Here is an 18,182-nt window from a genome sequence, read left to right as displayed (position 1 = left end):
TACCCCCTTTTTTCTCCCCAATGTAGTCGTTATGCTAATTAATTCCTCCCCACACACATTTCTGTGTGGTCACTGCTGCTGTATCCTACTGACCTGCCAGTGAGGAGCCCCCACCGGGAGGACGTAGGGCCTTCGTCCTACTCCTCCCGCCCAACGCTCCCTGCTGACAGGTGGTATTGGTCATTGTAGGAGTACCTGCAATGACCAATATCACCCTCGTGTTCGTATAGACGCCCGACAAAGCCGGATGCACCACGGTGGATTCGAATCCACCGTGGTGCATCCGTGATGGTGGGCAGAGACTTTACCACTGCACCTCCCGAGCGTCTATAAGGAATATTCTACAGGAACTCCGTAAGGTGCCCTCCCACTTCCATGCAAAGAAGGACCAGTGCAGCACCTGCTGCTCCTGCAAGGCTGGCAAATTGCCAGATAATGAATCGCAGGACCAGCTTCTTAAGTCTCACACAGACGGAGGAGCGAAAACATCATATCCATTTTTTTTCTTCTTTTTTTTTACCAGCAACTTATAAACTCATATATTAAATGTTCTAAAATTGAAATGCTTCCCTTTAAAGAAATTAAACTTCTTCTGCTTTCATTGATAGTCACAGACTCACAGTGGCGAGAGACTTGAACCGGCAAGTTTAGCATCATGTGTTATGCACCCTAACGACTCCACCTCAAATAAAACTTTTTTAAATCGAATAGAAAATGTTGCAATTTTTGATAAACGGTCAAGACATCGATAATCAGTGGTCTAGAACTCTTCAAAACAGCATCACAAAAGCCTGACATTGGTCAGGCTTTAATGTTCAATGTAGGATGTTAACATGATTAGACACATAGATAAACTTTCACTGTTTTCATATGAAAGATTTGTTTGGCAAAGTTCGGCAGTTAAGCTAAGTAGTTTGTGCTGCAAAAAAGGAGGAGTCTTACTGTTGCACAGAGCCAGCATGATCTGTCTGTCTGTCTACACACAAACACGCACCGTGACGCACGCACATGCACACACACGCACGCACACACGCGTATATACACCATCGAACTTCATGAACATTTGTACAGTGTGGGTTTATTGTCTTCTGCAGAGTTTAATTCCATTCCCCACCATATAATACACAGAATATTTCAAAATCCCTTCCCAAGGATTCTCTTTAGATTATCAGTTAAACTGAGGCTATCCTACAGTAGAAAATATGTAGGTTTAACTTTATTACCACATCACTGGTTTACAGTTGTAAAGAAGTGGGTCAAATACATTTTTAAGAAAGCTCCATCATTTTGTTGTTTTTCAGAAAGGGAAAAGAGAAAACAAGGAGGGGGAACAGCGAGAGGGAGAGCAAGGAGAACAATCAAAACAGTAAAGAAGCATGTTAAAGAGAAAAAAATCTAGTTATTTACATACCGGTATATACACATAGCATTAGACCAGCAGACACAGTATAGGCCTAGATGAGGATAAACATATGGTGCAAAAGTGGTAACAACGGTAGGTCCACAAAGCGGCAGTTATGTACATGAGATTATAAATAAGAGAATAATGGGATATCTCATTTATCTTCAAATCATAATGCATTTGATCCTGATTGATGTCCAAATTACCTTTTTGGGGGGTCTAGTGCTGACCTTTACTGGTGGCATGGGGATTTAAATGAAACCAATAGAATCCACAGCGGTCAGTCGTTTTTTTATTATGTATGCATTAATAAGGGTTTCTTTTCTTTTCTTTATTTTTTTGCCATTTGCCAACCATATTTATTTTGCATCAATATCCATTCATTTTCAACCTCCTGGGTGGGGATACAAGGGCGGAGGGTACCTTTGGGAGGGGGGGACAGCTGCCCGCACCCAGCTCCACTAGTCCCAGGGGCTGATAGCATCACAGAAACAGACTTTGAAGAGACACTTTATTGAATACTGTCTCACATTCAATCTTTCTGGATCAGTCCCTGGCTTCCATTTTATTTCAGTAAAGCTCTCTGCCTTCTTTATCCTAAAAGAAGAAAGTCTTGGGTGGATGTCTCCCTCTAGTGTCGGTCAATCCTTCTCCTTATTATGTAGGCACAAATGTTAAGGATAGCTGCATCAGACAGAAGGTGGTGTCCGTCAGTCATGGATGCACACAAGGGCACAACAAGGAATATTCTATATATCATACATGGGCAACTGGCGGCCCGGGGGCAACATGCGCCCCCCACCTTAACTTAATGCGGCCCACAGGTTGATATCGGAATACTGATATATTATTGATTTCAGCTGTTACAATTGCAAACATGACCCGCTTAATGACTTCAGTCTATATTAGTAGCTTAATGACTAGTATTAAAACGCTATTGTCTTTTTTATGTCCAAAGTATTTGTATTTAAGTTCATGAAGTTAACAATTATTACTAAATTATTAATTATTACTAAATAATAATTATTATAATAATAATAATTAAATGCATTTGAAATTAAATTGAAAAAAAAGCTTTTCAGGATTCCAATTCAAAAATAGCAACGAAAAGAAATCTGAATTCCAATTCAAAAATAGCAAAAATAGCAGATCTACAAGTTCAAAACGCGTCGCACTGCGACGCGTTTTGAGCTTGAAGAGCGGCTATTTTTGCTACTTTTGTGTGACATAGAAGAGGAGGCCCGACAGTATACTGTATGCAATGTGGCCCTCTGGATTGTGGAAATATAATGGCCCTCTCCATTATCAAATTTGCCCACCCCTGTTCTATAATGTAATTTACAGTATAGCTAGAACATGTGGCTTTAACAATCTTGCTTTGAGTAAAGTTCTAGTGTCGTATATTGGACCTTATTACTTATATCTATGAACATTATGCAAGTCTAAACCGGATAGAAATGTTATAAGTTACTTAGTCATTGAGCCAGACAAGATTTCATTATCGAAAGAGTGGGCAAAACCAAACCTATATTAAATTGTTCATAGGGTCAATACGAGTAAATAAATATATGATAACCTCTCCACAGGAGTAGCTTTTTCATGGTTATCACACATTTTGTAATTTTCCCCATACGTACATGACAGGTGAAAAAATGTGAGTTGATTACTTACATGAAGACAATGATTTATCGTATTACAAGTTTTCTGAAATTGTATATTTAAATATGCAAATTAGGCATTTAGTCCATGAGCCAGAGCCCCAAAATTGAGCCAGATATTGAATATTCCCCCGTTAAAAACCTTTTACTCCAACATCTTAACAAAATGAAATAAGTATGTTGACTCTGGCTTTGTCCAATGTTGATTCTGGAAAGTTATGCAAATTTGGGCATATTTTCCTAATGCCTAATTTGCATATTTAAATATACAATTTCAGAAAACTTGTAATACGATAAATCATTGTCTTCATGTAAGTAATCAACTGGTGAAGTTTCATTATGGTAACTCTTTTTTAAATGTTGTCATTTTTTCACCTGTCATGTACGTATGAGGAAAATTACAAAATGTGTGATAACCATGAAAAAGCTACTCCTGTGGAAAGGTTATCATATATTTATTTACTCGTATTGACCCAATGAACAATTTAATATAGGTTTGGTTTTGCCCACTTTTTTGATAATCATTGCTCAATTTTGGGGCTCTGGCTCATAGACTAACTTGAGCCAGGAAAGTTACTAAAGCCAGGAGGAGCCATGTGTTGCAGTATAACCAAGCACGGACTGGCACAGAAAATCGGCCCTGTATTTGTGATCTTCACCGGCCCATAGCGGGGGTCGCCCGCGCGCTTCGAAAAATTGCGGTTAATTGGCGGATTATGTTAGTTTCTTTTCAGTTTTTGGTGACTTTATTTCGATTTTAGGGTTGGCCGCGGCCCCAGAATACCCGGCCCTTCTGGCATCTGCCAGAAGTGCAACTAATATAATGATTTTGTCCTGCTGACTTTATTATATACGCAATGAGTTAAACTGAAATCAGCAATATAATGTAGAAAAAACGTTAAGCACATCAACAATGTGGTTCAGATTATCATTTTAGGAGAGCAGTGTATCCATGGGGTTTCTCCATCCTTACCTGCAAGCAAGGTTGTGACCGCAGCAAACCAGCCTAGTCCACAATTTGCAGGGGTGACCATACAGCCATAACCATTGCTATAGATAGTCATGGCCACCACCTGTGCGACAGCTGAAAAGGGTGAGAGGTTGGGAGTTACAATATTTATTATTAGTGTATACGTTCACAGTAAAATCGTCAATATTTTGTTAATTGTCTCCGCCAGGCCGAAAGGCATGGCCAAGACTATGTTTTGCACCCTGTCCGTCAGTCCGTGTGTCTGTGTGTATGTGTATGTCCGTCGCCCCGTCCGTCTGTGGACAGCTAATCTCCGGCACTGTTGGCTTGATTTCAGCGAAACTGTACACACACACACTCCCTGGATGCCAATTCAGAACCTCTGCCCCAAATCTTTCACATGGGCCTGTTATAGCGCCACCAGGAGGCCGCTTTTTGCAAAACACATTTTGACAGTACTCCTACAGAGTTTTTTTTGTATCCAAACATCACACAAATTGGTACACAGTATCTCTAATAGTCATTAAACAAAACGGGTCTTTCAGATTTTTCATATTCCATCTTCATTGGCTAAGAATAGCTTCCAAAGTTTGCAGGAGTGCTCTGTTTTGAACAAAATGTCTCAATACCTGACCTGGCGGAGACCTGTGCTCCGAGGAGCACTTTTTCAAGTTTAACTCTGAGGGCCCTATCTTCCGTGAAAAAGTGCAATGCGCAATTTCTAATTTAGCAGGTCATACATGAAACTGTTTTGCACCTAAGATGTTGTACAGACTTTACACCTGGAGTCGTGGTTGATCATAAAATGTGGCGTGGTGCACACAATCATAGCGCAAAGCTATCTTGCACAGATCAAAAAAAGGAATTAAAAAAAATCAAAAAGGGTAGCACATCCAAAAATGTCAATTACATGGAGGACAATTACTCACATTTCCACTTATTTTATTGGCACACCAATAAAATGAACGCTTACGCGTTTCGGCTATGAGCCTTCCTCAGAGCATATCTTGCACAGACTTAGCATATTGCGGATTAGACGACCCTTGGACCTCGTCTTGTACACAAGAGCCTGCCTCGGCAAGCGGCTTCACAACGCAAGTACACTTGGACACCGGAACATGTGAATTAAGCAATTGTAAAAATTGTCTTGCAATCCACAAGTGTGACTTTTAATTCCATGTGTCAATTGTGTTTGTATCAACAGTTAGGCTAATTAAAGACAATTACTGTTTTGTGGTTCTGCGTTGGCTATAACCACACCAGACCATTCAGTTTCATTAATCCATACCACACCTAAACTCAACCGATTGCTATAATTTTGAATTCTCTGTACCAGCAGAGTGTTGATGCCAATTCGGTGTATCAATTATTATTTGATTACCATTTACCACTCAATCAAATGCTGTAGGTTGAAATATCTCCAATCTCACACCACGTCGCAGTGACACGTTGTGATCAAATATCTGATCTTGGAGGTCAGATATTTTTGGGCAGCAGTAGCACTAGCGAGCAACCAAGTGAAACATAAAAATGGCACAACTCGTTGCACTTTTAGAGAGAGAGAAAGGGGGAGAAACGCAACGTACTGTATTGGGGTGCTTTAATAATAGCCAATTGAGAATGCAAATATTAGTTGATGTGTCAAGATATCACCTTTTGAACATCCTATTATAATTCTAGTAAGCTCACGGTGGTAGGGTGGACTCTTGATCAAACTGCGCATGCGTCGTTGTGTGCCAGGTTTCGCGAGAGAAACAAGCAGCAAGATCTATGAAAACGAGGCCAAACCAAACGAACCCTATACCACCAACATTGGCCCTACAGCGCTTACAGTACGCCGACATGGCAACACCCAGACCCCGCCCACTCTCTGACTACGTCTACAATTCTTTCTGTGGAAAGTAAACACATGACCAGACGGCCCGGGCCGGGCGAGTAACATGCCTACGCCATTCTCCGTGCTGATATATATATATATATATATACGCCCGTGGGGAGGGGTGACCGCGGGCCGGGGGGGGGGACGCGCGGGGACGTGCGCGGCGGAGAAACCGCGCGACAGGACGTGCATTAACCCCAAATTTGCAACTGGGTAGCGTTAGCAATTAGCATGCTACGGCTAACAGCTACGTTAAACATCTTATCAACAACCTGTATGAACGTTCTTCCAGTCGTTCCTTCACAATAAAGGTTGCATCATCAACTCACAACGCGTCGCCATGCGTTGTGAAAATAGCTGATCTACAAGCTCACAACGCCTCGCGATGCGTTGTGAAAATAGGGAGATGGGGAGAGAGAGAGAGAGGGACGGAGAGAATACTCAAATACCTTGAGTAAAAATACTTCAGAGTACTCAACATGAGTACAAATACTTAAAAGTACTGAAAAGTTGAAAAAAAGAGTAAAAACACTTAAAGATTGATGAATACACTACACATACCTAAAAGTTGATAAGAACAGTAAAAATACTTAAAAATCTGTAAAAAAAAACGTTAAAGCTAATAAAGTCATTAAAAACACTTTCAAGAAAATACATTGAGTAACAATACTTAAGAGTACTTCAAATGAGTAAATACTACTACTACAAATACTCTTTTAGTACCGCCTCTTTTAGTACCGCCTCAATACCAGCTTCAATGCATTACTGAAATTACATTTATATGAAATACATCACAACACCCTCCTATAATATTAAAAAAAACAGGCGAAGGGGTCCGCCATGTTCCACAGGGGTGCGCGGGGACCCCCAGGAAAATAAAAAAGAAATGTTGCATTTTTTTCTTTTTTCTTTTTCACTTTTGGATTTTTTTGTCCCACGCTTTTGGTACCCCAAAATAGGGGGGCGCCACGACGGGGCGCGCGCGGGGGAGAAAGCGCGCGACAGGACGTGCATTAACCCCAACTTTGCAACTACTCTCGCCTGCGCCCTTCACCGGGTATGGTCTAGTGAGACATAATTAGATGAAGCTACAGGGATTGTGACGGCCATGGACTGCGTTTGGAGATCTCGCCTATATGATGTTTCAGTGAGCAGAGACCTTTTTTTCACCCGTGTCTAGCTGCCCCCCCTGCCTATGCAGCCAAAACATATCTGATCTACAAGCTCCCAACACGTGTTGTGAACTTGGAGATCGGATTCTTTTTGAGAAGCTTTAGCAGATACAGTAGGAAATAGGAACAAGTAGGACATGAAGAACCTGTGCGCATTTTTGGAGATGTCTTTCCAAATAGCCACTGTGAGGAAATAGAGAGAGGAAAAATAATTTTCATGAAGCTGATATATATTCTAGAATAGCCTACAGTGATGTCATTAATCCATTGCGTCATTGTGCTATGCTTTATCTACATTTAGCTCATAATTGTCACTAAATATACAGAGACATTTTGCCAGTATGGCGCGCACAGGAGTCACACAAAACTGAAAAGTCTTCCTCACACCAAATTCTGGATCTCTGTATTTCAATTCATTGTGTCAATTGTATTTGTATCAGAAGATAGTTTAATCAAAGACAACAATTTGTGCTGTTTGGTCAAAACCACACCCCACACCAGTCGGTGTGTGGTTACTTGTTACATGTTTCATTAATCTATATATCTCACACAGTTCTGAAGGGATTTTTGTCATTTAAAGTACTCAGCAATCCGCAGAATGTGGGTGTTATGTTAATGTTAATACATTATGTTAATAATGCAATTATGTTAATAGAAGATAATCAAGTGTCATCGCTCTGAATAGAAATGTCAGACCTTTCCGTGGTGGAAGAAGGGAAGATAGCACTGCCTGCCTGTTGTGTACAGCGCACCTTGATCTGATTGGTTACACCCAAACCACACCCATGGCTAATTCAGGGCCGTTTCCCGCGTAGCACCTTGGCGCAAGGCGCAGATTACCGTCCCCAAAATAGCAAAACAGTGCTGACCACCCCTCCAGGCGTTTAGGCCTAGTTAACTCGTGAGACCTGCCATAAATTAAGACGCGCAAAATAGTACCCTGAGAGTCTAATGGTCCCTTTATGGACCATAAAGGGTCCGTTTGTACAACTTCACTGAGGATTTTGCTGTGAATACATGCGTGTCAAATTGTCAATACTCACCGGCAACACTTAACAAAATCCCTGCAGCCAACACATTTATCCCCTTGCAGGATGTACGGCAGGACATGCCAAAGATCATGCCAAAGACGCTTGCAACAATGGACACGAGAATGCAGGTGCCAATGTGTGCTGATGCTGGTGGGGGAGACAGATATGGAACAAATCATGAGTGTTCATGTGGAATGAGACCTTCATGGTATCTTGGGTACTGATCGGCTGTCTGCAAGGCAAAATTCTCAGTGCAAATTAAAACTCTGAGATTCAACTCTGCGGAGAATGTAAAGTACAGTGCTGCCAAATGTAACCATCCTACAGTTTGCAACTGGCCCCCAACCAGCCTGCAATGCCACCGCACTAATCCTGTGCGGGGAAATGACCCGGCGTTGTGCAAAATCTAGTCTGACCCCATCCCTCAAAAAATGCAGATTGCTGGCTTCCTTTAAAACAGCCCTGAAAATTCACCTTTCAGGATGCCAAAGGGGGAAGTAGTACCACTTCTCCCTTAGACAGACGACCCGCCCCCCCCCCCTTCCTTTGACTCCCCCCCCCCCCCCATTTAGCTTTTTCCGACTCTGTACATGATAGTGTTTTTGTGATGATATTGAACTGTTGGTGCTACTTTATTTGTCTATGAATTGAATACCAAGGTCCTCAATGGAAGCAAGACCGCAAGGACTTTTTTGGACGGACCTTGTAGACAAAGTGTTTTAATTGTATTGTGCTGTTTTTACATTTCTGCCTAATAAAATATTCAACCAATCAATCAAACAAACAATCAGTCTCCCCCTGCAAGGGGGGGGGGTCCCTGGAGGTCTTCAGTGAAAAGGTGCGGTTTTAGCAGATCAGCAAAGCACACAGTTGCGTGGAGCCCAGAAGGCGAAAGTGTCTCAAATAACATTTAAATGGGATGGGGACTGAGTATGAGTAAGCTGGTGTGTATGATAAAATTCTGAAGTTTGTTTTATAACACCGTAACCTTAAACTATGTGCCTATCTATCACGATGATTAATTATTATGCAAGTGTGCCTTTTGCAGATGACTTATCGCAGTTCTGAGAGAGTGATGTATTCGTTCATTCATTTGTTTGTTCATTCATTCATTCATTCGTTCATTCATTCATTCGTGTATACAGGCCAATAATTTATAGCCATTTTGGATGAAAAGATACACTCAATACGACGTGAGCTTGTAGATCTTCTATTTTGAAATAACCAATGTATATAGGTTTCAACTGGTTACACTGATTTTGATGCTAAACAAATTTTGCTGTGGACCCTCTGGAACCCCCTCAAGGACCTCTGGGGGTCCCCAGACCCCAGTTTGACAACCATTGTTCTATACTATAAGAAACTGGTCAAATTGTCAAAAAATGTAAGAAAGAGGCAAACATTTAGAAAATAGCATAATCCCATATATGTTACCCATTATGTGGGGACGGCCATATAGCTGAATGGTTAGTGAGCCCGCCTAGGACTCTGGAGGTCCCAGAGGTCCCAGATACGACTTAACCCCTAACTGCTCCCACTCCGCACTCCTCAGTGGGCAGCGCTCAGCTGGGTGAAGCCGAAAACTGAAGTTCCCCCGTGGGATATGAATCATGATAGGTAAAACAAAAAGAAAGAAAGTCCAGTCAAGTGGGTATAACATTCCTGCATTCCTACCATCACTGCTGAACCTTGAGAGCAATTGCTTCATAGCATCATATAACTGAATGGTGGCTTTTAAAGGTATAGGGTAAGTGATATCTTTTGTTAACCCATTAAGACCTGAGGCCGATTCTTACTAATGTCTTCTAAATCCTAACAGTTTTCTGAAAAACGTACGTTTCTGTATCAGTGGTGCTCAAGCTTTTCCATGTCAAGGACCCCCAAAATGATATATTTGGCTGCCGATCCCCATCTCAAAATATCTAGTTCCAGGGACCCCCAGAAGCAAAGATTTGAGTTAAAAATGTTCGATTTAAAATAACATATATGAGCCATTCTACCAAATTGGTTCAAATTCAGAGTTGCAAATTGTGTGAAATTTGTATTCTATTTTGGAAAGACTTTGACCATATTCACGTTGCACCAGATCTAAGGGACACATATTTAGTAAAAGTACAGTCAATTATCATATTGTATTTTAATAATATTTTGAAATATCTTTCCTCCCAAAATGTGTCACTACCGAAACATGTAGAATTACCTTAGAATAAAGATACTTATATGAATGTATTAATTAATTTTTTCATCCTCCCCTGTACAGACTATTTCAAAAAATTAATGTAGGTGGTTTCTACAATTAAATACATTAAAATGTATATGCTAACTGATTTTTTAATATTGAATTCTTAAGATTTATCAAAATTAAATGCTATATTTCTTTGTAAAATGTATAAAGTTGATTATATTGATTTCAGAATTAATGATAGTTGAAATTACACATACACCTAACCAGTCATTTTCATAAAATATTGGTTGATATCTCACTATCTTTGATTTCTTTTAAATACAAAATAACTGGTGTTTCGGTTGTGACTGCACTATTTCGGTAGTGACTTTATTGTTACGGTAGTGACCATAGTATTTTGTTTACAAGGCTGTGCCATAGTCACTTAACTCTTTTTGCTAAACATTCATTGTTGACATAACACATACACCTAACCAACATTATCATAAAATATTGGTTGATAACTCACTATCTTTGATTTTTGACAACATAACTGGTGTTTCGGTAGTGACTGTATTGTTACGGTAGTGACCATAGTATTTTGTTTACAAGGCGGTGCCATAGTCACTTAACTCTTTTAGCTAAATATTCACTCATAACAATGTTATGAGTGAATATGTTTGCTTTATGTTTGAAATATAATGAAAAATGATCAATAAAATATAGTAATTCATTATTGAAGCAATAACAATAGGTCTCATCTTCCATATACATTTATTTGGAAGGACAAACAATATTTGCAATTAATATTGACATTAAGAATTTTGTAACTGAAACACTTGACTAAAACATTTACAAGTCACTTGAGCATGCATCAATATTTTCACAGATTTGGCTTTTCGAACAATGCTTTAGACACTGCTGGGCTTCTTTGGACATGCCTCTGAGTGACTTTCTCAGGTGGATGGATTAAGATGATGACCGTGTCCATGGTGCACAGTACCATATATTGTCCTCCATTCGCAGCTGTAAAAGAAGCGTGGATGGATTGTGGATAGTACAAATAAGTTGATGAATGCTCAGTGTACCTTTGTTAGTGGGCAGCTCTTTTGGAAGGATTGCGCTTATTCTGCATATATGTTACTCTTCCACGTAGATGAGCTTGACTTTAAGAGGTAGGAGTGTGTTTTAAAGGGCTTTAGCAGTGGGCTTGTCGGACTCGTACCCCTAGCTACTTGTAATTCTGCAGTTAGCTTCATGGTGGCATAAGCAGGCCCTTTTCTGTGACCAGCTTCCAGGTACCTAACTCCAATTTACAGCAGTGAATCCCATCTGGAAGGTTCTTTCCTTGATATTGAACGGTCGGCCCATCACTGATGAAGACGTTTTTGGGTGTTTGGATTGTTGTCCTTCAGGAACTAAATAATTGGTTGAAGTTGAACACAAATGGCAGGATGGTCATGTTTCATGGAAGGCGATAAGACATTGTGAGTGTACCATATGTGGTGTACACAGACAACACTTCTTTGTATCACTTCCCACATCTTTGTATCACAGCTTTTGTGACACTGATCTCCTCTACTTCTCATAGTAGAGAAGATCGAATGCTCATGCATTCCTTTTTTTCTTCTTCATGAGCCACAGGTACCACCATGTGACTCCAGTCCCTGATGCACTTGAGGTGTGTTGGAGTGACTTCCTATACATGAGACGTTAGCCTGTGTGTCACAGCGTAGGTCTTCTGCAACTTTGCTCAAGCTCTTCAAGTTAATAACTACTGTCTGATCACCTTCGGTGCTAGGTCGTGTAGAAGCACAACACAACTTCTCCATCTCCTTTGCCTGTCTCCCTCTGCCCCACTTTTTACATTTTGTTTTGGCATTTAAGTCTTTTATCTCTCCCTGCAAAACCACATGATGAAATAGAAAGTAGCCTACATGTTACAATTATGTACATGTTTGAAAAACTTACTTTAATAATGTCTCAAAAGCATGAACATCCAATTTTGTTACTACCGAAACAATGATGTCACTACCGAAACTTGAGCATAATGTTTCGGTAATGACTTTTTTGGTAGTGACAATTTTAGCTAGTTTTTAGCTTAACTCAACAATGCTAGGCAAGACATGGCTTGCAAACACAGCTTTGAGCAGTTGTACATGGATAAAAAACATCACATTTGAAGTAAAACCCAAAAGGAGTTTATAATTGCAGAAATGATGTGTTCGGTAGTGTGATAATCCTTAAAAATACAGACTGATTTTCAGACTTTGGAAGACATTTACTTATGACTGAAGTAAACTAGCTACTCACCAGGTGGCCATGATGAACCGGAAGTCTATAGCCAAATTCCAATACCGAAAATCTCGGCCACTCGCTCACTCCCACTCGGTCACTCCGACTTCGAACCGGAAGTAGTCGCGGTCCAATTGTTCATGTGCGTTTTGGAGGAGGCGAGTGGAGTCGAGTGGAGGAGGCGAGGAGGCTCTCCACTTCCGCATTGAGCGAGTGTACATCAAGTGTATCCTCGACCACTCTCAACAGCTCCTCCGCGCCAGATTTCCGCATCACGTGTACACTTTTTTTTGTTTTTTTCCCCTTCTCCCGTGACGTATACATGGTTCTCCTGCTCCACATGTGCCGAAAACACCCAAAACACCGACCGCACCCCCCCCCCTCGCCCCCGCCGCTCACTCGTTGCGCATCTCACACACACACACACACACACACACACACACACACACACACACACACACACACACACACACACACACACACACACACAGTGTAAAGTAACTGAAAAGACCGCAACAAGCCACTGGCTTTATTGCGTTGTATGATATAAAGCATAATACAATTATACATTGTAAAATATATTGTGCACATTTATTCTCGCTCAAAAGCTGATAGTTTCTCTTCGTGCATGCCTCAATGCAGTGCACGGACTACTATAAATTACTGTGACAAAGATTATGTAAACATTGTTAACTTCTGGGACGAAGAAAAATAAAAAGAAAAGACAACAGGAGGAAAACGGAACGCTCGTCCAAAACACACTGCCCCATTTTTTTTCGCGGGCCGAGGCCGCCGGATTAGACCTGGGGCGAAGGTGTTTTAGGATGAGAGGTGCGCGAGCAGCGCAACGGAGAAGAAGGACCCGCCGATATTTCCTTTTTGCTTGTTATTGTTTGATGGCGAAACAATCATGACTGATACACATGGAAGAAGACCCTTCACAGCTAATAGGGAAATTTACATTTTAAGAATCTGTTCATATTTGAATGAGTATGGCTATAGTTAAATGTGAAGCTGTTTCTGCTATAAATATGCATCCACCGTTCTGCGCGCCCCTCGGCTGCGACGTTTCTTTTTTGACACACATCTACACTTCATGGAGTACATTTTTGTACTGGGGTTCTGGGGACTGTACGAGCAAAAAGAGGGACAGGTCAGGATTAAATTCATAAATGTACGTTTGCTCATCCTGACGCTTCATTCACTATTTCAGGAATAAATGGCCTTGCACAACAATGTTAACTAAGATAACAATGTTGTGGCCGTCCACATTGAGGAATTGTCTATTCTTCTATTCTGTATAATTCTATAGCTGCATATTATTCTATGCATGTATATTTTCATCCACGGCTCTGGTCCAGCTGTGTGAGATGTCATAAGTGATCGCGGAATTTGCCATCGCTTTGAAATGACGCTGCTGAGTGCAGTCCGATCCTTTGAGGGAAACCGCTCGACCACTCGTCCTCTCAAAGAATCCTCGGCTCCTCGCAGGGGCGGGGCTTAGGCGCGAGTGGAGGAAGCGAGGAGAGGGAGCGAGTGACCGAGTTTTGGGGAATGGAATTTGGCTTATGTCATTTCTTAGTGGAAAGTGTGGGAGTGTGGCTAAAACCAGGCTCCACCTATGGACTAAAACTTGTTTGTTTCGGTAGTGACATGAAAACATGGGACAGCTTTTTTTATATAATGTTTTTTAATTTAAAGAAAATCCACAAAATCAATCTTAATATTTCAACTTCCCTTTAAGATAAATATAAAGGATGTATTTAAAAACAAAATGTAATAAATTGACAAAAATCATTTATATATTGTTTTCATGAATTGAAATTTAGGAGTTAGGGGTTGGGACAGCCACCTCCCAATATGAAGTAACATATAAAGTATATTTTTTATATATTACATTTTGTTCTCAAAATTAATGTATTGTGGTTAAATAGATCATAAGATGATATTAGTACACATGTAAGGTCTGACTACTTAAATGTTTTTTAAAATAGTTTTTTTCATTGTGGGACTGCAATTTCAACCAATTCGGTAGAATAGTCCATATATATATATATATATACTAATTTATCGATTTCAGATATACAAGCTCATATACAAGCTCATATACAAGCTCATATCGCGGCACTCGGTGCCGCGATATGAGCTTGTATATCTGCTATTTTTGAATAGCCAAAGTGTAAAATAATGCTTTTTTTTAGCTCAAATCAAAAAATGACACAGATGCGTTCCAGGTCTCAATGGGTATTTTTGTTGGTTAAAAGGGTTGAAGAACTATTTTCTGATATAAATCATTGCTCTAGAGTGTTCAGTAACAGGGGTATCCCCGTCAATATATCCTTTAACTATGTTGTGTACATGCGTGTACAGTACTTACAGAATAGACTAACAGCAGGGACGATAATCAGGGCGCTTCCTAGGATGGCACAGCCCAACCCACCGTGCAGCATGTATTCGTACATCGTACGCTGAGAGCACCTGTCACGTGCACCCAGACAGGAAGAGGTACAGTCCATGGATCAACAAATATGAAATGCCTGAGGCACCAGTGGTGTAAAGTAACTACGTACATTTACTCAAGTACTGTACTTAAGTACAATTTTGAGATACTTTCACTTTGCTGGAGTATTTCCAATTGTCTATAAGTTTACTTCTTCTCCACTACATCTCAGATGCAAATATTGTACTTTTACTCCACTACAATTATTTGAAAACTTCAGTTACTTGTTACTTTGCAGATATAAATGATTATGTTATAAAACCTACATTAACCACTTTAGCTTTGTTTTATACCTAGGCTATTTGAAAATAGCCGATCAAACATTTTAGTACTTTTACTTTTGGTACTTTAAGTACATTTCTATACCAATACTTTTGTTTTGAACACAGCTATCCAACAGCAACCATTGACATTACAGGACAACCATCTAATGAAGAGCTCAATGTGGTTCTACATGACTACTGTATGTGCAGTCAAGGTCATAAACTAGTAAATACAAGACTACAGTATGACTACTATGCTTGTATGCATACTGCTCCTACCTTGACATGTTATGACAGAACACAAAGGCACCAAAATGATTACGACTGTACTGGCAATGTGTGTGTGTGTGTGTGTGTGTGTGTGTGTGTGTGTGTGTGTGTGTGTGTGTGTGTGTGTGTGTGTGTGTGTGTGTGTGTGTGTGTGTGTGTGTGTGTGTGTGTGTGTGTGTGTGTGTGTTATAAATCATTAGAAATACGTTTTTGAAAATTATGATGATGATTATGTTTTGAAACAAACATACAGAGCCAGCCAATAAGACACAATTTCAGAACACAATCTGCAAAAAGCAACATCTGAACTAATTAAGCAACCAATGAAGACGGGTCAGTAACTGGTATCCCTTTACACGTTGTTACAACTGTACCGTTACAATACAGGAGCCTGCGGGCCATACCTTGTTTGTTCTGCACCCTCTGCACTCCCACCGGGCCCCATTTCTGACAATCCAGGAAGAGAGGGATGCAGGACAAAAGACGCAGAGACAGAGCGAGAGAGCGCGAGAGAGAGAGAGAGAGGTTGAGAACCACATGTATAGACAATGAACCAGCATAGACCAGTATAGAACAGAATGAACCTTTATAGACTGGTATGGAACAATATAGACCAGTACAGACCAGTATAGACCAGTACAACTCACCCAGAGTTGAAGGTTCAGTAATCATGCTGGTCAGTCTCTAGGCAATGTCTCTGCTCACTCACACACACCAACGTCTCTAAATAACAGGAAGGGTGGGATGGACATGACTTCCTGCACACACAATGCCCCCCCAAAATATGGGACAATTTCTGCTGCAACACATAGTCTACGTTGTAGTATGTTACGTAGCTGCTGAGGAACCATTCACTACTACGGGATAATTGTAACGCAAACGTAGAGGGTTGAGCTTTTCCCTTTATGTAACGCCCCCTAATCACCCCTATGCAGGCCAGCTGAGACTCTTGGCTACTGGCTGATTAAAAAGGAGCCGCACCCAGCCACAAATAATGTAGCTGGATGGCTTCTGTTTGCCTGGTGGTGTGTTGGGTCGTAGGTGTGGGAGAATTGCCATTACTGGTATGCACTTCACCTCTTTCTTCTCTTGTAAATTTAGCTAGAGAAAATCCCGAGTGTTCATTGATCTTGCAGGCATCCGGTCGGATAGGTTGTTTTTCCCCACACCTGTTGTTGTACAGCCATGTGCTCTCCTGATGATGGTTCAGTGGCATGCCTAAGAATAAATGGCACCCTTTTCACATTGACCTATTATCGCGCCACCAGGAGGCCACAATAACGTACCTGACCTGGCGGAGACCTGTGCTCCGAGGAGCACTTTTTCCAGTTGTTTATGCTGTGTTGAAGGATTTTGTCTCATCCTTTTAGACCAAGTGTATGCCTGTATACTTGTGCCAATGTGCCTCTTGCATTTCTGTCTAATAACATTTTGTGTAGCCTATACACACAAACAAACACACACACACGCACGCACGCACGCACGCACACAAGAGCCCGTCCAATTATCTAAATGTACCAAGGGCATCACACACCAATAAGCTCCGCCCCTCGATAGACCCACACTGTAGCTGTGATCCACAATCAGTTTAAAAGAAAAGCTTAGAGGGAGCAGAGCTCACAACACCAGCAAAGAAAGAAAGACAGAGAGAAAGAAAGAGAGAAAGAAAGAACGAAAGAATGAAAGAAAGAGTGTGGTTCCGTCTGTGGTCAGCTGATCTCCGGCTGCGTCCGGCACCGTTGGCTGGAACGCAGCCAAACTGTGCAAACACACTCCCTGGATGCCAGAGCAGAACCTCTGCCCCACGTGTTCCACATGGGCCTGTTATAGTGCAACACAATATTTTGGACAGAACTCCTACAGATTTTGTCCAAACATCACGCAAATCATCGGTACACAGTATCTCTATAGTCATTATACCAAACCGGTCTTTCAGATTTTTCACTGATTGTCTAAGAATGGCTTCCAAAGTTTGCAGGAGTGCTCCGTTTTGAACAAAATGCCTCAAATAATGAACACATTATGCGATTTCCGTGAAATTTTAAACGCACATTCCCACTAGGCAGAGGGAGAAATGCCACATGAAAATGTTCAAATCAAAACGAGTGGTTTAGTGCTGACCTCTGCTGGTGGCATGGAGAATTAAATAAAACTAATTCCATCATAGTAACAGACATTTGGAGAGAAAATGTATTGAAGACTCTGTCACATTAGCATGACAACATGTTAAACATAATTTAAAAATGATCCTAAATTAAGGCAGTGAAGTTAGGTAAATATTAGAATAGGTTTAAATTATTAATTGGGGGCAAGCATTCACTCTATAGGAAATGAGGCCAATACGAAAGTCATGAAAATGCTGCAGTTCTCATGAATGGCACGGTTTCCAAAACTTTTTAGCTTGAGACCCAAAAGAGTCTCCCCGGGACCCAAACTAGTGAAAATAGCATATCTACAAGCTCCTAACGTGTCACATTGTGACACGTTAGGAGGTTGTAGATCTGCTATTTTCACTACCTCTGTTTGTTTTCTAATTTATGGAATTTCTTTGATTTAAATTTTGTACGTATGAAATTCT

General features: G+C 40.8%; 1 protein-coding gene across 1 annotated transcript in view; it reads right to left on the bottom strand.

Annotated features, from left to right (window-relative positions):
* Positions 1 to 1,198: 1,198 nt before the first annotated feature.
* LOC311037163 (uncharacterized protein) overlaps positions 1,199 to 18,182 on the bottom strand; it is a 37,521-nt gene continuing 20,537 nt past the window's right edge. The window contains exons 2-6 of the mRNA XM_084046275.1: positions 16,009 to 16,051; positions 14,949 to 15,049; positions 8,125 to 8,259; positions 4,034 to 4,144; positions 1,199 to 2,086 (exon numbers count right to left, since the gene is read on the bottom strand). Coding sequence (XP_083902401.1) covers positions 2,034 to 2,086; positions 4,034 to 4,144; positions 8,125 to 8,259; positions 14,949 to 15,049; positions 16,009 to 16,051 — 443 coding nt within the window. The 3' untranslated portion in view covers positions 1,199 to 2,033. The remainder of the gene's footprint in view (positions 2,087 to 4,033; positions 4,145 to 8,124; positions 8,260 to 14,948; positions 15,050 to 16,008; positions 16,052 to 18,182) is intronic.

Source organism: Gymnoscopelus microlampas (genome assembly GCF_963454915.1).
Source record: "Gymnoscopelus microlampas genome assembly, chromosome: 21".
Taxonomy (NCBI): Eukaryota; Metazoa; Chordata; class Actinopteri; order Myctophiformes; family Myctophidae; genus Gymnoscopelus; species Gymnoscopelus microlampas.
The sequence above is the reverse complement of the archived record's forward strand: the minus strand, read 5'-3'. Positions and strand labels throughout refer to the sequence as shown.